The sequence below is a fragment of the Eleutherodactylus coqui genome, chromosome 9 (assembly GCF_035609145.1).
Source record: "Eleutherodactylus coqui strain aEleCoq1 chromosome 9, aEleCoq1.hap1, whole genome shotgun sequence".
Classification (NCBI taxonomy): Eukaryota; Metazoa; Chordata; class Amphibia; order Anura; family Eleutherodactylidae; genus Eleutherodactylus; species Eleutherodactylus coqui.
In genome coordinates this window covers 149784256-149807905 of record NC_089845.1, presented here as the reverse complement: position 1 = coordinate 149807905, position 23650 = coordinate 149784256, and the positions used below count along the sequence as shown (strand labels likewise).

The following is a 23650-nucleotide window of genomic DNA, read 5'->3' as shown; positions in this document are numbered from 1 at the left end:
AGCCTTCTTGAGTTTGGTGAGAACTCCGCTAACGTTGGTGGCATCTGATGATGTTGTGCTTACCGGGGAAGCCTATTTGTGAGTTATTAACTAGTAAAAGTTAAGTTTTAGAATCCACTCTAGTATAAAGATCTGTTCAGCCCTTCCCATTTCTCAGCATTTCAAAAGTGGTGAGAAATTGGAAAAGTTGCAAGTTTCAGAGCAAGACATTGTACAAGTTGTATGGGTCACATATTTTGATGCACAGTTCCATAAGCTCCGGACTTTATGGAGTTTACAAACATTTCTATAACTTATCCCGCAGGGTAATAACGAATCCTGAATTATCCATAAACGAAGCCATGAGTTCTACACAAAAGTTTATTGCGATCATGTTACTGTCAGGTTGAAAAAATGAAATAAAAATACGATGCAATTTACATTTATTAAACTACTGGTCAAAGCACAAATTTACACATTCTACACACACTAAACATTATCTATGTCACACACTGGTCTTTCAAAGACATGTTTTACTGGAGGAGACAATAAATTTACAAGACTAACAGGAATCCCTAGTATAAAAACGGTGTACTTATGTAAACTTACAAGGAACCCAAGGTCATGGCTTCCATCTCAACTAAGTCATCCATTTTGTTGCATATTTTATTTAAACTGTGCAGGGGATGGAGAAAGCTGGCACATGGACATGAAGACATAACTAATGCTCGCCCCAGTGTCTCACACACTTTAGCTGCTTTTGCCTGGTCCCATTTTTCACGTTACTGAACTTCAAGTTTTGAGTTGAGGTTAATTCAAGACGTGGTTTCTTTTTCTCTCATCCAGTCTGGAATGTTGACCAGGCAAGCTGAAGACTTGTACCTGTAGATTTCATATTAAGGAAAAGTTTATTTCTAAGCTGCTGTGGAGAAGTTGTCATCACCATACTGAAAACAAGGCACGCACAGGCTCCTCATCAAGGTCTCTGATGTTATCCCAGCATCTTGGATTTCATACCTAGGGTTAAAAGAAATGAAATGCTCTATTAAACTGTAGAAAACACCCCCAAAAAAACTTGCACCGGCTGATACCAGATAACATCCAGAAACCACTAGGAAGGTATTTTAGATCAGTATTAAATGGATCTGTAATGGCCCTGCTGAAACTAAAGGGGAACCCTCCTCTTGGGGTCATACATTGGCATAAAGAGTGGCAGTGTCTTCAATATAGACTCCATGTGAGAATTAAGTCACATGAATATTTAATAGGATATAAATGTGAAGGGGTATGTGGAACTAGCTTACAGACAGGACTGATTCTCTCATAGTTGGACATTGGATATATACTATATCTGCGCTTTACATGAAAGCCAAAGTAAACTTGTTAATTAAACCTGTGTAAAAGTTGAATTGACAAATTAATTAATCAAATTACCCTCAGATTTCTAAAGCTACATAAGCCAGATATCTCGATGCATCTATCCCTGCGGCTACATTCACATCTGTGCTGAAAGTTCTGCTCAGAGCCTCCAGTACACATTCATTTGGGGAAAATGCTGGAAGGCATGACTAAAGTTGGAGGGACCCAGTTACACTCAAAGGGGGTCTGTTTGGTGCCATTTAGTTCTGGCTCTTTATTTATATATTCCTACGATGAAACAAAGCAAAACAATGTAAATATAGGCCAATAGGAATAGTCAACTGACCTGCTAAGACCTTGCTATGTGAGGTGATATTTGTTTAGGTCAGAAATACCAACTTTTGTCTAAAATGCTAGTTTAGGACATAGTTAGGACATTTACGGCAATGCCACAATCTTACCAGTCACTGAATGACATAACGTTGTACAGGGACGGCCTTTCAGCATCTAAAAATGCCGACTGCTCATTCATTGTACCAGATCCCATGTTTTCAAACACAATCCAGTCTCCAACATTTAGTTCCGGCAGAAGGCAGTGATCCACGATTATGTCAAGTTCATCATAAGATGGACCCAAGAGGCTGCTGGCATAAAGTGGCTCATCTTCCTTGTATGCCTGAAATGACAAGAGTGATTAAAGCCTGAACTAAGATTAAGTGCTCAGTCACACAGGCGCCCGTGTTACTGCATGAAGATGGCCGTACCTCAATACGGACGTCTCTCTGCAGCGCCGGGAGAAAGAACATGTGACCGGCTTCATTGTCGGTCATGTGTTCTTTCTTTAGCGCTGCAGAGAGATGTCCGTCTTGAGGTACGGCTGTCTCCTTCCTGCAGTGAGGGCTCAGATGTGTGAAACACAACTAGGAACACAGCTACTTACCTTATGTACTCTGGGGGCAGTATTTAAGCTTTCAGATAGTTTACTTGCAAAAGAACCATAAACTCCTTCATTCATGCAATAAATAAAAGCTGGTCCGTTACTTATTTGCTTCCCTGAAATAGAAAAGTGAAGGTCATGATGCGGGAAGTGTTACGGAAAGCCACAAGAATACTACAAATGTCTTCTGGGAATATGAATAAAAAGAAGCCTTGTAAGCGCTGCCTACAGGACGATGCCAATTTACAATTCATTACCACTACAGCTTAGGGCCCCCGTGTAGGTTTATGCTCAAGTGTGTCCATTATGTTAGTAAGCTATCCAATCACAGGCAGCGGCATCATTACAGCAAGCTGTGAACGACTGGCCTGGTCCAGTGATGGCACAAAATGTCATGGGATTTATAGGGAAGGGAGATCATGTCCACGACAGTGTTCTCATCACATATGCGCGAGTTGCACGGACGCATGATACGTGGTTAATGGAGCCAATTTTTTTTTTACTGATCCATGCACATGTGTGTGTACTCACAAAAGAAATAGATCTTGCTCTATTTCTCTGCGAATGACGTAGCATAAGCCCGATACATTTGTAAATGTTGTGCATACGCAATACATAAAGAAAAAGTCTCACTGCACATGTGCGTGCGATACACGGCCATGTGCAGTGCAGTCGCCGCAATAAGCAGTCCCTGCCGACTCAGCCGATGTTTACTAAGCGGTGACCCACAGCGTTTTAGGCATACGCCCATGGACAGGAGCCCTTATACTTTAAGCTAATTTGAGCATGACCTGTTCTGACCTCGGATCGCTATACTGGAATAGGGCAATATACACCTGTATAACCATGTAGATTTGCCAATTCATACTTTCAAAAGTCAACTAATCAACAAAGTTGGAGTTCTTCTGGTCAAAGTAGTGACACAAGGCCTTGCTATATAACTCAATCATCAGTTAAAGGGTGATGAAGAGGGAGTTCAAGGACTTTTACTGACTATAGAAACCCAAATATTAAAACAGTGAAGCATTTTACACTTCTAAAAGGCTGAATCACTTTCTGAAAGTCTGTTTAGAAGTTGCTTTTTAGCAGTAAGATGTTATGAGAACAGAAGGCCATTGGCTTTTATTAACCAACATATAATAAATGGGCAGATTTGTGGCATGGTCCAGTAGACTTGTACAAGAATTACCTCCAGGAAGATGTTGATCATGCTCAACGACTTTCTTTGCAACAATGTTCACTGCTAACGTAAAAGCAGATGAAACATAATAGCTTCCAGGCTCTGCTATGACTCCAATTCCAGATTCCTCAGGAAAATATGCATGCAGCAGAGGGCTGACGGCATGATAAACCTACGAGACAAACCGCTCACACTTAGATCTATACCTTCCCCATGGAAGTGCACATTTGGCAGTTTTAGGTTTGCATTTCTGTATCAGATAACCTACCTCTTCCAACTGAAATTCATTTCCTGAAAATCCTCCACCAATATCCAGTACGCTCATCTTAAAACCAAACTCTTCCTAGAAAAAACAAACCAACGTGGTTATGTACGATTAGGTTTAATGCTGATTAATGGAGTTCAAGTGTGAAGATGAAGGTTGAACCTAAAATAGTTTACAGTATTAAGCTAGTTCTGTTTCAGTCAGCCACCTACGGGCATTGGGTAAGAGCAGCATCTCGGGCATAGTGCAAACTAGCTGGAGAGGGGGAGGATTTTAAAATGCACGGCATTCTATTTGTAGAACATCCTTGTAAGGGTGCGTTTACACAGGCAACTGCAATATTGGTTTAAGTTTCCCACTTGCAAACCCAACATTTTTTTAGGTAAGAGAAAAGCACAGCTTGCATGTGTCATTTTCACGCTCATGAAAATCGCTTATTTCCTATGGGAACAAAAAAGAAGTCGCATTGCACTCACATGTGCATGCAAGTGCAAGGCTATTTTTGCTCCCATAGGGAAGAATAGGTCATTTTTAATCTGCCAAAACATGACATGCTACAACTCTTGTATCCTCTGCCGCATCGCTGCGAGAGAAAAATCACTCATGTAAATAAACCCGTAAAAATAAGTTCTTTTCTGCGACCATCTCGCAACACAAATTGCATGAGAAAATCACCCATGTAAGGCCTAATGCCCATGGCCGTAACAGGCTCTGCAAGCCGAATACCGCAGTGGAGCCCATCACGGCACCCCCCATCCCCAGAGACCCCATGCTTACCTCTGGATCCGCTGCCCGACATCCCACATGACGCTCCGACGCGCATGCGTGGCAGAGACGCGCTTTCACGCTATCTTCTGCTGTCTTACAGCGGAAGATAGCGTAACGGACGGCTTCAATCAACTGCAATGGAAGCCGTCCGCGCGTACGAACATGCCGCGGGTGAGTACGGAAGAATTCACGGGATGGAATTCCGCACCGTGAGCAATAGAAACTAATAGCTGCGGGGAAAACGTGCAGATTTCCGCCGCGTGACCCACCTGTGGGAATTAGCCCTAAATGCACCCCAAGTGACACAGGAATAGATTCTCTAAACAATAAGAATTCTTCCAAAGGATGAGACACTTACTGCCATATCACATACACAACGAGCATCAGATAAAGCATGAGTATATGCCTGTGGATCTCTGGAAGAGCTTGACACATGGAACCTGGTGAAACAAGACAAAGTTCATTAAATGTAATGAAATGCACAAATTGATATGAAGTTTAGCAACCCAGGTTAGTACATTGTAGAACAAGTGTATATGTCATATTCTGGAAGTCTATTGAATGTCACACATAGGTTTGTAAATGTATTCTATTTTTGAAGCTACCAAGTTACTCAATATTTTTTTTATGTAGATTAACGATACGTAAACTAAAAAATAAGCAATACCATATCAAACATTTCTTTGCAATATTTTTTTATTACTGTAGCAATCTAATTATATTATGACCATGTAAGCCCCTTAACAGGCTCAGTGCCTTTTCTCAGCAGTCATTAAAAGGCCTTAATTGACAGCATGGAATAAGCTGCGCCAACAGGAAATCTGTTGTAAAGCTGTCCATTTTGAGCTTCAGAATCCCAAGGTTAAACTTGATACGAGTTCTGCAGCACCTATATTGCGCACTGTTAAGGACCTTTTACACAGGATCATTGCGCAAAATTCATCCAAGCAAAAGAAAATCTTTGATAATCGTTACATCTACACGCACAGCCATCATTTACTATTAGTTTACTTTTCATTTGCTGCTCACTTTCAACCAGCCTAAAAATCATGGCTAGTTCGCTCACTTTTTGCTGAGTGTAAACACTTCTCGTTTCACATGGAATGCAGAGTGCTGAGCAAGTAGTGAGATACTTCAGCAGTGATTTGCCTGTCTAAACGCTCTGCACGAGCAGCGATGTCACCCACTCGTGCAGTCATCCAGTGTAAATGAAGCATTACCTGTGCAAAATAAATTTTGCAGCGTGGAGGAGTCAAGCTGAATATATCATCTATTATGAATGGTGGATCCTGAGTTATTTATATGTGATACCTCCCATTGTAATCCTTCCTGTGATTGATAATGGGATGACTGCTGAATGACTTCTTTACAGAACAGGATGTGTCAGATTATGAGGCTCAGTGGTCACAGTGAAAATTGCAGGATTCTTTTCAAAGATGGCAACAAACAAAAGCACCAACAATTCTTACTGAAAAGGTTTCAAACAATATGTTGTTTCCTCATAACACTGAATACAAAGTTGGTGCATCAAATTACTATTGTTGCAAACTGAGAATAGTGAAACATTGGAAGATTAAGGCCTCATGTCCACAGGGAGATCAGTTTCCGCATGCGGGAGCCTGCAGCATAATCAAACCCCGTCTGTGGCCGAGGACACTGCAGGGCTTCTACTTACCCATCCGAGTCTTTTCTTCACTGCGGATGAGTGCAGGTTGCAGAATCCACAGCCAACCTGCAATTCAACAGCGAACGGGCGCAGATTGGACTGCTATATTGACTTCAATGGAAGCTGTCCGTGAAGGATCCACAGTGAAATGGAGCATGCTGCGATTTTCTGGACCATAAGGTCCAAAAAGCAAATCTGCATGCTTTATTTCACAAGTAGATGCCCATGTATCCCTATGGGGGCTTGATTTGTGGATCTTCCCGTGGACATTGGGCCTTACAGGTAACATTTCTTGTAAAAATCTGCTACAAAACAAACCCACTTGTTTTACACATGGATTTACTGTAAAAATGCAGTGAATCCAGACTTTGCATACAAAGGGTTTAATCAACAGCAATTTGGTAAAAAAAAACCATACATCAGTCTACATGCAAGACATGGAGTTATTTGTGGCAGTTTTGTCATGCGATAACACCCTTGTTACGCTGGCTGGATTTAATGACTAGTTTACATGCTTTGTACCACATTTATGTGTTTTAGACATTTTGGTCTTAGTAAAATTTACCCTGGTGCAACTGATACATGAGGCGCATCCCAGCACCTCCACGTGCCTACATAGAAATGTATGCCAGATTTTGGAGGATATTAAGCCAATAGTTGGCACGCACTTAGACAAATGTATCTAAAAATGCAATTTTATCATCCAGCATCAGCCACTAATAAATTTAGCACATTTTGGAATATCTTGTCTAAAATTGACACCATTTACACAGAAATAGTAAATCCACCCATTCTACATCTAATGGTCCTTTTACACAGGACCAGAATTGGGTAAACGACTGCACATGCGCCAACGTCACCACTAAGGCAGTTAGTGCTCACACAGAGCATTAAAACAGACAGGCTTCGTCGCTGGATCACTGGGCTCTCGCTCAGCACTTCACCTTTATGTGAAGCGCCGGACAGGGAGCAATTATATAGAACAAGAATCCAGCGATAGTTTTTCTGCTGACTGAAAGTCAGCGATAACTTACAAATCAAAAGGAAATTTTTACAGTTACACTGCATAATTACCACTCGAAATTAATTTAAAAAAAATCGCCCCTTGTAAATGGCCTCTGAGGAGTGTTTACTCCATCTGGCATGGGAATCTGTTGCTTCTGCCAAGTCTGTTCGAACGGGAATGGTAAAGGCACTTCAATAACCAAGTGTCCATTTGCACAGGATGGATGATCTGTGAGAACTGTGCAATTAGGATCTGATGGTAATTTCCAACACCATTTTAGATTCCAGCAGGAAAGCGTCTCCTCCCCACCAAGAATCCATGCTGCATGCCTCATATTAGGCATTGTAAGTGTGGCATTTACCAATCAGGCTACCAAATAAAAAAAAAAGCCGATGGACACTTCTACACACTTTTAATCATTTTTTTAAACTGAAAATTGTTTTTGACATTGGAAGTTAAGTATTTTTACAAGTTTAGTTTCCATGCTTGCTGCAATGTTCCAATGCATGATTTTATTACACCACTTACAAAATGCAGACAGCAGCACTGCTGACATTCAATGCTGTCTCCTTACTGTGCTCCAGCTGTCCATAGCCATTAAAGAGAACTTCTCGTTTGCACCACTGACAATAGTTTTACTGATGTTAATTGCCCCTGTGACTGCTAACAAGATCTAGGACTAACTGGCCAGTGTAAACAAGTCTACAGTCAGATCACCCATCCACTAATTAACAGTTATGGTAGCAAGATGGGTCAACAGATCAAACCTTGCAGCACAAAATCCATAATATTCATAAACCAAAGTTCTCGATTGTGAATACAGTGAACTTACTTTACACCAATTACTTGAACACCGTATTCCTTAGCACATTCCAGGAGGTGTCTGCAGTTTTTCAGCGTGCTGCCAAACACCATGTTCATGTCTTCGTCTCCACTGACTCCTTCCGTTGCAACATGAAGCAAGAGCCTAAGAGAAGGGGAAGATGATTGGGGCACAGTTGGTTTACATCAGCACATGATGTTTTGAAGTATGTTGACAAGCTTGCCACAGCTCGAGCGCCATCCTTGAAGAGTCAAGAACCTAGTCAGAAACATTCCTGTATAGAAAGAAAACTAGCAATTAGGGCCCAAGACTGGGAGCTGCGAGTGGGACACATGGAATTACAGCAAACCATATTTCAGTACTTATTCTCAGGTTCGTGCTGTAAATAAAAATATAAAAGAGGTCCCAATGGTTGTCTCAGGAGATGAGTTTGAAAACAAAAACGTTTCCTTCAATACTCAAGCTCACTGGCCAAGACTTTTAAAGGACAATTTCCATACATTAAACTGAAAAGCATTTTCACTCCATGGCAGCTCACAAAACTCACCCCAGAAGAGGAGATATTAGCCCAGTTCACATTCTGATCTCATTAGCAATAAGTAAGCTCATTACTGTATTTTGTCAAAAACAATAACGTGAGAAAGCAAGCTGAACGAAAACATTGGTCCAGCAATCTAGAATTTGAAGTTCAATACTTAAATGAGTTTTCCAGGATTCTAATATGGATGACCTATCCTCAGGATAGATGTCAACATCTGACTGATGGGGTCTGCCGCTTGGGTCCCCATGATCAGCCGATTGAAGAGGCAGCAGCACTTGGGTGAGTACTGAAAAATCTTCTCAGACCTGTGATGTCTAGATTACATGGCCCGAGAGCAGCTCAGTCCCATCCAAGTAAATGGGACTGAGCTGCAATACCAGATAGTGTTACTATACAATGATGTACCACCTGGTAAGCTCTGAAGCTGTATGTGAGCACTGCCGTCACTTTACTGCTGATCAGCCGGCGCACCGAGAGGCAGACCCCCCACTGATTTGATAGAGAATAGTTTAGACTATCCAATTATTTTGCTGTCCACAGATAATTCCCTACCAAATGCTGCAGTCCAACCCAGATCTCCATGTATCACTGTCCTCCACAGGACCAATCATTTTGCACTTTCGCCAAACTAAATTTGTAGTGACATCATTAGACCACTTTCACAGAAGTATTGAAGTTAGTATTTGAAAGCCAAAATAGAGTGGAAAATAAGGTGTAATTGAAGAATATGCACCTCTGCTGTGTTTTGGGCCCACTCCTGGCTTTGGTTTATATATACACACACCAATGCAGAATATCATGTGAAAGTGGCCTTAGCATAGTTAAATGATAGGTTAAAGGCAACCACGGCATCAAATTGTACATGGACATCCTCATGTGAATTTACTGAAACTGCCAGCCTAAAAGCTGATCATATGCAGATTAAAGCGAGCCAAAACTGATCTTGGCCAACGATCTAATACATAATTGGGCCAGCATGTCTAATGTGCCACACCAATTTGAATGGAGCAACGCTCGCCGCCCCGCCTCCCCGCCCCCCCCACACAAAAAAAAGTTTCATGCAGTCACTATGCTGTATTTTGATAAATATTCCATTGACATATGCACCCCATCATTGTGATGAATTATGAAGCACGCTAAATGTTGGTTAAATAGGAGTAGAGTGCTTGAAGAAAAAAAATATAAAAATAATTCGCTACGTTTTCTAACGCCGCAATTGAGCGCATGTTCGCGAGGCCCCAATGAAATTAATGGGATCATATCGCGATTACCGTGGCATTCAAGACACTGGTAATCACAGTAAAAAGCGCATGTATGAGAGTGGCCTTAGAGTGTTCACATCTACACTGTGTGTTCAGTTTTTCAGTTCAGATAGAAAACCAGAATGCAAGTTGGTGACAGATCCATCACAAATACATGAATGGCGCCGATAAACCCTATTCATTAAAAGATTCCATCATAGTTTGTACAGGGAGAAAAAAAAAAGCGCAGCATGCTGAACTTAATTTAACTTTTTGACCAAAATGTGAACAGAGTCTTAAATTAGATTTTATATTCCATGCCAATTTAGAAAACCTTGTACAAAACCACTCTTCTGTAACACTTACTTGGCATTAGGATGGTTGCGTGCTATTTTCTTCAATTCTGTTTCATTGTCACAAATCATAATGTTTACTCCAAGTTTGGCTGCGTGTTTGATTTGAGCAATTTGCTTGCATGGATTGGTATAGATAACATTTTCCATAGAGATGCCCAAGTCATAGACCATTGTCATTTCATGCTGTAAAGAGATGTTGAAGAATCATAGATTAACGCTGGTCAGCAAATATAAAATATAGCATCTTTGTTTTATTATACTACTTCCAATCCATTTAAGCCGCAGTCTGTCCCCATTAACCCCACCTGCACACCCCATCCAGTGTTTAACACAATAAGGAGAAAGTCCGTCTTTTTTTCCTCCTCGCAAAAAAATAAATAATCGCAACTTATTTTTCAGACTAGTTGTCTTAGGGCTCCTGTCCACAGACCATAGTGCACTGCGTTACTCGCGGCGATAATCCGTCCCCGTCCCACAAGCATGCCGTGATTCTCACATAGGCTCACTTCAGAGAGCTGACAGCGCTCCACCCTCCTCCCCCACGGCCGAATATCGGTAGCGGACAGGGAACCTTATTTAATAGTAACATCTAAAATTTACTGAATAATTTGAAAATTTCTACATGGAGAGAAATTGCAAAAAAGCAAACGAAAAACACAGAATTTAGCCTTTTTGGGGGCTTTTTCACACGGTACACACTACGATGAAAATGACAAATCTGTTGGACAATACCCATAAATGTGCATTTCTGGTGTGTATTTTTTCCTGACGGTGTTCACTGTGTGCAGTTAATGTGTCATGTCTATTGGACTTATACAGACATGGCAATACCAAATTAGTTTTTTATATTAATCTGGGAAAGGTGGTGGGGGGTTCAAAACCTTTTTTTTTTTTTACAAGTTTTAACTTAGGGGCTCCATCACACTGGCGATTGCGATATCGCCGCGATAAAATAGTGGCAAAAATCGTAATTTTCCTCATGAGATGTCTGAGTGTCAGCAATGCTGCTTGCAAAAACAGCGCTGCCACTTGCGTTTTTTTGCAATAGACAATAGGGGGCTCTAATGTTAAAACGCATCGCACGAAAATCACAAGGTGGTGCTCTGCGATGTGAAAAAAAAAGAAGGCTCAACCGGGAAACATGGGATATAACGAATCCTTGGTTTCATAATTATGCGTTTTCACTCACTCTCGCATCACACGATATTCTTGCAGGTGTGAAGGCACCTTTAGTTACTTTTTTTTCCAGTGCTCAGAGAACCTGAACATGTCAGCAACTTGATCGCTCATACAATATAATGCAATGCTACAGTATAATACCGCATTTCAATATGCAGTCTATGCCTGCTGCATTTATTCATGGCAGCCCTGGTGGCCTTTAGAAAGAATCCCGCTTTATATAACCCATTTCCCTATTCATTTTTGCTCCAAAAAAGTTTAACTTTTTTACATGTATAGCTGCCTGGACACCATTTAAGTTCACCTTTATTAACTAACTGGGGCTTAATGTTCAAGAATGCTCAAAATGCCAGAAAAGCGTGCTAGGGCTTATTTTCGGGGGTGGGTCTTATTTACATGGAAACAGGGTATACCCCAGTATGTAAATGTACACCTTGTGGTGTTCAGGGGTTAACTGTTAGATATGTTAATGCCCATCATCCATCCAGTGTAAAAGAACCCTTAAAAATGCCCGGAATACATGTAGGCAGGATTTTATATTTGTTAACCATGTAGTCCATCTTAACTAAAGGTGGAGCTCCACTTTGAGCACAATATATCAAGGAATGGACCTGTTACACATTATCTTTACCAAATGAAAAAAGACAAATTACTCACTTTATTGGCACATATAAATCCAATCCCAAGGGCCGACAATATCTCTAGAACAGCTGGGGACGAGTTATACTTCACAGTGTAAAATGGCTTGATGTGCACCATGGTATTTTGCCATTCTATGTGCTTCTTGACAATCTTTCCAAGGTCAGCGACAAAGAACGCATTTTTCCCCATCTGGTAGATAAAACAAATGCATTCATTACTAATATTCTGTTATAAGGTTTTATCTGGTAAAAAGGCTATGATTTGTTTTCCTAACCAACTCTGAAATCAGCCACTTATTACACAATGTTACATAAAAACTTCAGGCTTTCTAGTGAAGCCTTGCCCTTTCAATTTCATTAAACACATTTAAAAGTCTTTTAAGAGTTTTTTTGGTAAGTCATCTTTAATCATGCTTTGGGGTGCATACAGCTCAATACTTACAAGGCACATACTTCAGTCGTTTGTCAAGGTCTTCTTTTTCTTTTACAATTAGCGGCATACAAATTAGCAATGTATGAAGCAAATAGAAAACAAACTAGTCACCGGTAGAATAAACTCACCAGGGTATGCTCATAGATGTAGTTATTAATGACATCTGTAAGAGTTGCTGCATCATCCAGTAGGCCAATGGAGTAATTTGCATCTTCATTAAATCCTTTCATCTCAGCCGTATTCCGCAAAGCCGACAATCATAAACCAAGAAACGTCAAATAAGGGGTCCAAGTTTTTGGGGCTCCTAAAAATATGCAACAAACTAGAGGGAGAAAAATAAAAACACATTAGGTTTAACATAACATTAATAGATCATAGATGCATCTCAAGCAAGAAGATATAATACACTAAAATATGCAAACCATTTAAAGTTTAGTTTTACTTTAGGCGCTTTTCTCATCTGTGGTATTTAAGAGCCTTTACACAACCAATTCATCAAAACACATTCACTTGACAATTCATTGGCCCAGTTGTCAGGCAGTGTAAAAGCACAAAACGATAAGCTAACGAACAAGCAAATACTAGTTCGACCGTTATTCATATCTTGTATGCAAACATAAAAAAATGGTTGGTTCACTTGTCAGCTGCAATTCTTCCTGTGCCAAGAAGGAGCTGTGCAGCCCATCGGTGTCAGCTATATGGGCATGAGCGATTGCTTGCTTCCCAATAGTCTGAATCAGCCTGTGTGATGACCGGAGATTCCATTGATCAGCAAGTTTCTATGTAAAACAGCACCCTTAGGGCCCTTTAAACAGGATGACAGTTGGGCGCTTAAGCTCTTGGCAGTTGCTCCAATGACAATAGCTCCTGTGGTTTGAGAGGAGCGATGATCGCTCAGTAAATGGAGGACAGCTTCCAGCCGCTCACCTCCAGGCCAGTCATAAAAAGGCAGTTCATAGATGGACTGCCTGTTTACAGAGGCAGACTGTTTGATTTTTATGCCTGCACAACCTGAACACAATTATCGTTCAGAGTATTTACACTAAACAATCATCGTTCAGATTACCACGAACCAGCAAGAAGCTGAACGATAATCATTCAGTGTAACAGACCCTAAGGCCGCCTGCAGACGGGCGGAAATTCCACGGCGGGATTTCCACCGCTGGAAGCCTGCATAAGTTTGCGTTAACAAACGCAATCCTATGCAGGCGGCCACGCGAAATCTCGCGCGGCAAACAAACCGTGGCATGTTCTATTTCTGTGCAGGGCTTGCAGAGCCCTGCACAGAAACGTCACTCATCCACCGTGGGCTCCGGTCTGCGCATGCGTCGACTGCCAGCACATGAAAGATCCGGAGCTGCGGGGCGCGGGTGAGTACGCGCTGCTCTCTGCAGGAGCTCGGGCCCTGTGGCGAGAATTCTCACTGCCGGTTCCGAGCCGGCTGTCTGCAGGCGGCCTAAATTTAAGCCATGAGAGAAACTGGTGGACATCTTTCTGCTTGACCAACCTCCGACGTGTGATTAGCAGCTCTCCGAAAACTTCACTTGTATGTGTAGTCAATAAGCTTAGAGCATTTAAGTGCAATTTATGTAATTCTATTTATTGCCTAATGCTAAAAGTATAAATTAATGCTTATTTATATACATATACTAGACAAAAGCATGTGTTCTGCTTATTAGTACACAGATGTAAAAGGCTGTTACCCAAGTAGATTTCAGCCAAACCAGCCCCAAAGCCAGCAGACGTAGTCTACACAATGAAAAATTTTCTGAATACCATTAATTGCTAACTTTGGGAACATTGACACAAACAAAAAACCTTTCCTAGATGCTATCGTACAAAAACCAGCAAGTCTGCACGTCGCCCCAACACAATAGTTAATAGGCACACCCAGGGTGTTCTATTTACAACATGGCATAACTTTTCTTATTCCCAATGGCACTTTAGAGCGTGCCGGACACATGAGCAATTAAGACAAGCACGTTAACAATCACTGTCTGTATTGTGACTATTCTCCAACAATGACTGTCCAAAGACATACACTATATAGGCTCAAATGGGAAAACGACCAACTGAATAAAAATAGCAGCAGACCTAATCAGATGCCTATTTTTAGAGAAAATGTAAGTTATTTAAGAAGCATTCCCTTAAACAATGCTTTGACAGAGTGGCCTGCGCCTTACAGGAAGTACGACAGAAGCTGCAGACGAACAAATCAAATTTAAGTGGATTTTTCAAAACCACATTATCTTTACAACAATCTTTGTATAGGATTAAAGGCTTAAACAACGATTATTCCTCAAAAGCCGTCTGAGCGATAATCATTGTGTCTAACTGGACTGACATTGTGCAGTTTTCGTTAAGACGTCGCTCATCATTGTCTTTCAGCGTGCTGGAAGACAACAATGAGCCTTATCAAGGATTCACAGCGGTATACAGCTGATACTATTGTTTCAGCTGTATCTCGCTCCCTGACGACAGGCGGGGTATGAAGAACAAAGCGGTCCAGCTCTGTTCTCCATACCCTGCTCGGAGCACTCGGCTGTATAACAGCTAGGCGCACCGAACAGATAATAGCTGGATGCAGAACAAAAGCGGGGCCACCCCGCTTGTCTTCTGCATCCTCTGCACTGAGCTTTCAGCTGTATAACAGCCAGGTGCTCGGAGCGGTGAACAGCTGGATACAGAAGACAAGCGGAGACACCCTGCTTGTCTTCTGCATCCTCTGCTCACAGCGCAAGGTGACCGCTTAACGTTTGAGCGAGCATCTTGCGCTGTAAATGACAATTATCGCTCAAAAGACATCTTTTGAATGATAATCATTGTGTCTAAATGGGCCTTTAAGGGAAAGCTTTTTGATTAAGACATTAATTTAACAGACAAAGTTGTGGTAGATCATCACTTACATGGACAAGTTAGGAGATGGAACCTCCTATCATCAGCTAGGCTGCCAAGGAGGCTCGGCGTTGAAGTCAAACTGCTCTCTATAGAGCGCTTTTCCTAGTCCCTCTGGATAGTTGTATGCTTTCACCGAAAATTCGCCCTGTAAGAAAAAAAAAACACAAACTTTATGACAATATAAAAACAAATGCATCAGTTGTGCAGTTATTTCAAGCAACCACTTTTCCATGTTAAAATGTTATGGTAAACCTGGCCAATCTTCTGTAGACCCAGCCAGTATTATGCGTTGTATTCTAATTAGTGCTTCTTGATTGGCCACCAGTGATCACATGGCCTCCTCGATGTCAGTGTTTAAGGGGTGGAGGGCATACAGTGGAAAAAATAGCAACCACAAACTAAGGCTAATTTCACACAGGCAAGTGTGATATCAGGCCATTAAACACAGCCCGATCTCATCATCGCCAATGTGCGATTTTCCTTCAGATGCGAGACGTTTTTGATAAGAAAAAAGCTCCATCACTTAGGAGAGGTAGTGATTATCTGGCACAGCTGAGATTCGCTGAGCGTTTCCCATTGTTTTCAATGAGAAACCTTGCATCGCACTCACGGGAACAGGCATGCTATGCAATGTTTTGTTGGCCACATTGAAAACAATTGGCAATGCGATGGCACGCTCAAAGATAGGACATGCCTATCTTCAGACGAATGGGGTTCATATTCGTAGAGATTTGTGCATCACACAAATCTCACACCATTTTCTCAGTTATGTGAAGATGGGCTAAGATAACCTGCAGTTTTTGTTGTGGCATTAACTATGGCTTGCAGTGCATCCTGCAGCCCAATTCTACCCTTAAAAGGGTGTGTGTGTGTAGGGGGAATTGAACCAAGTGCTACCAAACAGACCCCATTGACTATAATGTGGTCCATTTGGTTTCCATTCATCTGTCCAGCATTTTATTAGACGAAAAAGTGCTTAACGCTGAAATTTTTCGGCCAGCATTTCACGTCAGACCTGTGACAGAACCTACAAACACAGATGTGAACATAAGCTAAGGGGTGCCCACAATTTACAGTGTGACATGCTGGAGAGAACCAGCCTGGACACTATACATGCAAAGATCTGTGTACATGTCCTTTCCTCTGCTTAGATGATCATATACTCATATATAGTTATATCCCGTATGTAGCCTTCTCCAAGCACTCTCCATGGGTGCAGCTTTGAAATGCCACATAGCAAACTAGAGCATATTGGTACTGCATAGCTATACTAGATGTAAAATCATGAAGCCCCTTTAAAACATTAGTTCACAAAAGTCAATTCTATCTTACAGAATAGAAAGACTTTTTACAAGAAAAACATTACTAGTATTACAAGTGATGCCCGCAAATAAACCTAATTATAACCAACTTCATAATTTGCAGAAATAGCAAGTCTGGCACAAGACCTATCCATCACGAAAAAGTAGTCCGTCTATAGTCCTGAAGAGCTTAATTACTAAGGACAGTCTGTCCACACAAAAACTGGACTGAAGGACCATGCATCCAGCACTACAGCATCACACAAACTGTCACACATACACAATTGTACTACAGATTGTGCCAGAAAGACTGCAGCTTGGCTCTGACCATCAGATCATTAACAGTTAAATGTAGAAGATGAGACGGCAAAACATCCATTCCTGACGGCACACAAAGTATGAACCAAAGTATGAACCGGTGAGTCTGCAAGAAGTGAGGCCGCGAGGTTACATAAACTGTTATTGCAGGCCTGCCATTCATTCAGGCACAGCTTCCAAATGCAGGAGCAAATAGATGGAGCATCTTGATATCAAAGTTGCATTAAAGTAGCAACGTATGTTTCACTTTGCTACAAAAGTGTCGATAGACACCACTACTAGGAAATCAGACCCCAAACTCTCCAGGAGCAGTAAAATTAGGACACACTGTGCTGTTTTATAGTAGAGCAGACAATGCTAACAAATCAGGTTCGAGTCAAGAAAATTGTCAAAAGTTGATTAAAATACCATATATGAAATTAAAACCTGTATACAACAGACTGGAAGGAATGCCATTACCACAGAGGTTAGTAATCTATCCCCCTGCCAAGTAAGAGACGTAATGGAGTTACCTCAGACATTTACAATGCGCAGCAGCTCCCATGGCTGTAAGGAATGAGACGTATGGAAGTAATGCAAGTGCTCTGCCGGCCCATCAGGCTGAGAGTGAAACTAGAAGAGAGCCCTTTTACATTGTTAATTTAATGACAGGAAAAACTCAACTAGATTGGGCTGGCCCAGACCGGAAAGAAATCCCTCACCCCACCCTGCATTCCCTCTATTTGCACTGTTGCCACCAACACTGGCGGCATGCAGCACACAGACCCAAAAAGATATAAGAACACAGGATCCGTGACAGGGAACGCCGGCGCCAAAGCAGGGCATGACTTTGGTCGATTGTTCTAGCATCCCTGCTAATGATAACCCCTGCATCACCAAAAAGGCATGTGCGTGCATAGCCAAATTATACACATCTTAACCCCTTCATAACTTTTAGCCTAGTTCCTGACAGAAGGCATGATTGACTGAGCTATAAAAAAAAAAATGGCACAACAGAAATAACTGCATATCTATGTAATTTCTGCATTTTACTGGTAAGAGCTATTTTGTTCTTTACAGTAAATCACATACTTGCTAGAAATTTTGGATTTGAAATGTCTAGCTACTGGGAGAACTGGGAGAACGGGGATCCACTGCATATCAAAGGGGCTAGTGGACTAGCCAGAACAGTGAGCTGCTGCATAGAAGCAGCCCCATCTCTGAAGGACTGTGTGGTGACCGGATTTAGGCGCTTCCCCATTCACTTTTGGTGCACCATCCAATACTTCATTGCTCTCAGTTCTGATCCTGTAACTATGCAGTTTGTGCAATTCACACTCACTTCTGTTGGTATTATGGAGGCAGCGCAATACTGGGTATCTGGCTGCTTCCACAAATCCAAGCCACCTCCGGGAGCCTGGATACAGCAGCCGGTGACATGCAAATGGCATACGGACCATGGGATGGACCCCCCTAAGGGTACTTTTACATGGGTCGATAGTCACCCGAATAATCAAAAGTGCAACAAGTTGACAACTGACAATTACCATCCCCGCTATCATGAGCAGTCCAGGTCTAAGGGCACAAGCCCAAAATTTGTGATACCCAATTGCCTGTTTATTTTGAAATTTCTAGTCTCGGTCCCACTTTGGTGGAGTTGCAACAAATGTACCAACCCAGCTTTTAAATAATTTATATATTTTAATTGAACGCAGAATTTGTTGCTTCTGTCCTTCCATAACAATTCAGGAACGTTTTAAATTAAATGTTCTCTTCATTTAAGCCCCTATTTATCAAAATCATTTATGACCAGAATGTGGAAACAGTGATTTAAAAACCAAAACCTTCAATTATAGCATTTTCTCCCCATGAGACAAAAACTTAAAGGGGTTGTCCCGCGAAAGCAAGTGGGGTATACACTTCTGTATGGCCATATTAATGCACTTTGTAATGTACATTGTGCATTAATTATGAGCCATACAGAAGTTATTCACTTACCTGTTCCATTGCTAGCATCCCCGTCTCCATGGTGCCGTCTAATTTCAGCGTCTAATCGCCCGATTAGACGCGCTTGCGCAGTCCGGTCTTCTCCCTTCCGAATGGGGCCGCTCGTGCCGGAGAGCTGCTCCTTGTAGCTCCGCCCCGTCACGTGTGCCGATTCCAGCCAATCAGGAGGCTGGAATCGGCAATGGAGCGCACAGAGCCCACGGTGCACCATGGGAGAAGACCCGCGGTGCATCGTGGGTGAAGATCCCGGCGGCCATCTTACTAAGGTAAGTAAGAAGTCGCGGGAGCACGGGGATTCGGGTAAGTACTGGACGTTTTTTTTTTTTTACCCCTGCATCGGGTTTGTCTCGCGCCGAACGGGGGGGGGGGGGGGGGGCTATTGAAAAAAAAAAAAAAAACCCGTTTCGGCGCGGGGCAACCCCTTTAAGCCTCCCTCAGACATTTTTTAGCTTTCAGCGCAGCACTTAACGCTGTCAGAGGCTCCCATTCTTTTCAGTGGAGCCTTAACAGCCTCAGACAGTAGCTTGATCAGCGACACGATTTTCGAGCGGAGTCTATTCCATTTTGGGGCGTTTAGCGCTCCACATCAATGAGGAGTGCTAGAGGGAGGCCTTATGCTGTTGCATTGATGAATCTGTGCGGCCCGGTCTGATCTCCTCCACAGACCAGCAGCGCTCTATGAAGGAGGATCTGATGGAGATAATACTAAGAACAAATCCATGAACAGCATAAATGGCCACTACATTTATTGACAGCTTTCCCCACTTTACAATCTAGTTTTGATTCCAAAGTTGTATTCCAATAAATATTTCATGTTTATCTAAATAGCTTAATTAGTTTATCATAATTGTGATGAAAAGCCTGAAGTTACCATTTTAATACAGTAAATTATCACTTAAGCATGAATCCTATGAAGGAGTCGAAATCAGTCTGGGACAATTGAGGAGTTGGAGGTTTAGCCCTGGGAGTAAGAGGAACAGCACAAAGCGCAGATCTAAGAAGAATACACTCCAGAGTTCTAGTCGAGGAATACAATAATTCACTAAATTCTGCAGCCTGCAGAACTGTGAATGCAGCTCTGGAGTATAACAGGCTTCTTTTACACAAACTACCCATGATAAAACCACTGATCAACCATGAGCATGTCAGTCAGCGCTCAATCATTCTAGATAGGCAGATTATCTGTAGTATAGGGATCAACAATATAATTAAAAGGGGTTTTCCATAGAAAACCTACCGATGACTTATTCTCAGGATAAGGGCCCTTTTACATGCAACAATTATCGCGCAAAATTCATCCAGATGGCGGAAAATGAGCGATAGTTACATGTAAACGTGGGCATCGTGCAGTTTTCGTTCGAACTGTGGATTTTCGTTTACTTGAAATCCATTGCTCAGCAGCTGAAAGCCTGAGCAAATATATTCTATGTGAATGTATTTCATTCATCTTTCAATAGATGGACGGACTCTGCAAAGAACTTACATGCGAATGAAGAGGATAAAGTGTTGACGGCCATTAACACTTCATGCAAATTGATAGCTATATCTTTCAGTCGTTTGAATAATTATCTTTGCGTGTAAAAGGGTCTTTAGTCCTCAACAGTTGATTGGCTACAACTTGGGACCCTGGTCAATCAGCTAATCAGGCGCCCACTGTTAGCTCCACAATACACAAGATCGGAGCAGCAACTTAAACTTTAACTCCTGTGTATTGCAGTGCTGACAGCGAAGGCCCGATAGGAAGGCCCCAGCCAATCCGCTATTGACCTATCCTGAGAATAGAGCATCAATAGTATTTCCTTGGAAAGACCCCTTAAAGGCTACTTTCTTCCAAATACAGTGCCACCCTTGTCCCAAGGTTGCGTGTGGTATTGCAGCTCAGCCCCATTAAAGCGCATGGGAGCTGAGCTACAGTACCAGCTAACCCATGGATAAGGGGGGTGGGGTGCTGTGTTTAAAAGTAAGCACTCACGTTTTTTTTAACTCTGGACAACGCATTTAACAAGTTTTTCCGAGGCCCAATGACTGGGCTGTGCGAGCGCGCTCATGAGAAGTATAATGCAATTATTTCTAAGTTAATGGTTAGGGCTCCTTTACACTAGCGAGAAAGAGTGAATGAAAATGCATGATTATAAAACCAATCATTTTTAATGGTTTCATTCTCATTTGCGATGTTTTCACTGCTGCCATGCTGCATGAAAAAAATGAATAAAAAAAACAAAAACACTGCAGCATCTTTTTTCTTTTTGCGATATCGCCGCAGCTGTGACGGCTGCAGCAGGCAATTCCTTCAGCCCCACAGGGATGTGAGGCTGTCACATCCAGGGGCTTCAACCTGTTTTCATTGGAGCCTGTGGCAGCAGCGCCAGCCCAATTGAAAACAATGAGAAAAACTTTGAGATCCCCTGTCTTTGCTGTGACAGCCGTGGCAGGGATGGAAAACCCATGCAGGGATGTGAGGCTGTTTCCATGTGAAAAGTAGTGACATGATACTTCTGTACATGGTAACTTGCAGAAACTATTTTCTACATCTGAATTCCGCACGCGAATGTTGTTCATTGACAGGGTTAGAGTCACAGCTAAAATCATGGTGGAAAGACTGAGTGCCCCCATGTAACCACATCCTTAGGACTCCAGTTTAAACAGTGCACTCACATAAAAGAACGAGTCCATGTTAATACACATGATCGCCTTAGCCTGCTCAAAGCTGATCACAAACATGTTGCTCCAATATGTTAGCTGTTGGTAAACCAATTACCCTCCAGTCTAGACAGGCTAAGTAGGCCAAAGACCTCCAGCACAAATATGCTCTACTACTGAAAGCCTATATAAACAAAGGAGCAACGGAACCCTTACTGACACCACTATTTACGTCCTAATTGGGCATACCCCACGTAGTCTGGACGTGGATAGCCGTTCCCAGCACACGCTGTGTACGGAAAGCGCTCAGGAGCTGAACCGGCTCCATACACCTGCCCAGCAACAGTCACAATTGAAGACCCCACCCCCCATAGGTTTTCAGGGTTGCCATCTGGTGTCATGGTGACCTGGAAAACTGAAGATCCCAGGGTTGCAATGATAGTTTGCCTTGCCTATTAAAACACTGTAAAAGTGAACAATCGCAAGTTCAAGTCCCCTGTGAGGACTAAACTGTAGAAAAATATATATCTCTGTATCTCTACATTGTGAAGCTCCAATGTAATAATATATCACATTGTTAATCCTGCATGATTTAGGCCTCATACCCACAAGTGAAAATCAATTGCGATTTAGGCTTGCAGATCGAAAAAAAAAATAAAAAAAAAAATTGCAGCATTCTTCGTTTTCCTGCGGTTCCTGCACTGACGGCTTCCTTTGAGGTCACTGAAAGCTGCCTACCTCAGATTCCACAGGAAAAGTAGGGGTTTGAAAAAAAAAGAAAAAGACACATTTAAATTTGTAGTGCGCGCCAGACAGCGCAGACCATTCGCAGTAGAGAAGCCAGTTACTCGCAGAAATCGGCAAAGACGACTGCCTGCACACACGTATGCAGCGTCACCCGCTGCGGTCAGGGCCGGATTTTGTGCAGGATGCAGCTGGCGGAATCCGGACCAGGCGTGTGCATGAGGACTTACTGTCAGAAAAAAAAATGCAATGATAGAATTGTGGTCTTTCTTGGTCACACCGCCTCCAAGAGAGAAAAAAAATTGAACAAAAAGCTATTAAAAAGTTGTATGTTCCCCAAAATGGTACCAATATGAACGACAGGTCACCCCACAGAAAAGTAAGCCCTTACAGCCCCCATCAATGGAAAAAATAAAAATACACAGGTAAAAATATGTCGACAAGGCAATTAAAAAAATTAAGTATTGCTATATAAAAACTTAAAAAAACATAAGTTTGTTATTGCTGTTCTCTTACTGACTCACAGAAGACCACGTGTCATTTCACTGCATTATAAACAGAGGCCTGTGATTGGCTGCAGCCTGGCATTCGGTATACATGCTGACTGCAGCTTGTAAGCAAAGCACTGGCAGGGAGAGCGATGAGTTGCAGGCATCTGGGGTTGGTGAATATAGGTTCTTTTACTACTTTTCTTCATGACCAGCTGTTTAAAGGGACCCTCACCACCTCAGGACACCACTATTAACTAAAGCCCCATTTGCACGGGATGAATGTCTGGCAGACTGCCTGACACTCGTCCCTGTGTGTACTCTCTCTCGTGCTGTTACACAGAAGCGAGTATCGCTGGCTTTCTGAGAGCGGTCAGCAGGGGGGCCAGGATGGCTGCAGGAGATTTCTCTCCTCATGCTCCCCCGCCCTTCTCCATTCACTTAACGCATGACCGTTTAGTACTGAACGATGATCATTCAGTGTAAACAGCAGCCCTTCAGTACTGAACGCCGTGTGTTAAGGGGGAGAAAAATCACCTCCAGTCGCCCCGCTGTGAGCCAACGATACTCGCTCCTGTGCAACAGCGTGAGAGTACATACTACGACAAGTGTTGGGCATGGCTTGCCCGACAGTCGTCCCGTGTAAATGTGGCTTAAGTTATAAATCTGGCCCGGGAGGTGACAGGGAGACAAGTATTTATGTTCACCTGCTCTCCGCTGATGAAGATTGCACTGGACATGAAGATTTGACTCTTCTGAATGATGTTCACACTCCCATACAAGTCTATGTGTCTGGTGCAATCTTCACTGCAGGAACCAGGGAGCGGGCAAGTATAAAAATTACATCATTTGGCTTCCCATCACCTCCCTGAACCACACTATAATTATATTTATGGGGCTG

At 42.3% G+C, this 23650-nt stretch overlaps 1 protein-coding gene across 1 annotated transcript in view; it reads right to left on the bottom strand.

The window, feature by feature from the left end:
- Positions 1-342: 342 nt before the first annotated feature.
- The window catches only part of AZIN1 (antizyme inhibitor 1), a 28832-nt gene continuing 5524 nt past the window's right edge, over positions 343-23650 (bottom strand). The window contains exons 2-12 of the mRNA XM_066578625.1: positions 15281-15417; positions 12503-12696; positions 11958-12131; positions 10132-10304; positions 7993-8127; positions 4847-4928; positions 3724-3798; positions 3465-3627; positions 2279-2391; positions 1800-2014; positions 343-996 (exon numbers count right to left, since the gene is read on the bottom strand). Of these exons, the coding sequence (XP_066434722.1) occupies positions 894-996; positions 1800-2014; positions 2279-2391; positions 3465-3627; positions 3724-3798; positions 4847-4928; positions 7993-8127; positions 10132-10304; positions 11958-12131; positions 12503-12604 (1335 nt within the window). The 5' untranslated portion in view covers positions 12605-12696; positions 15281-15417 and the 3' untranslated portion in view covers positions 343-893. The remainder of the gene's footprint in view (positions 997-1799; positions 2015-2278; positions 2392-3464; positions 3628-3723; positions 3799-4846; positions 4929-7992; positions 8128-10131; positions 10305-11957; positions 12132-12502; positions 12697-15280; positions 15418-23650) is intronic.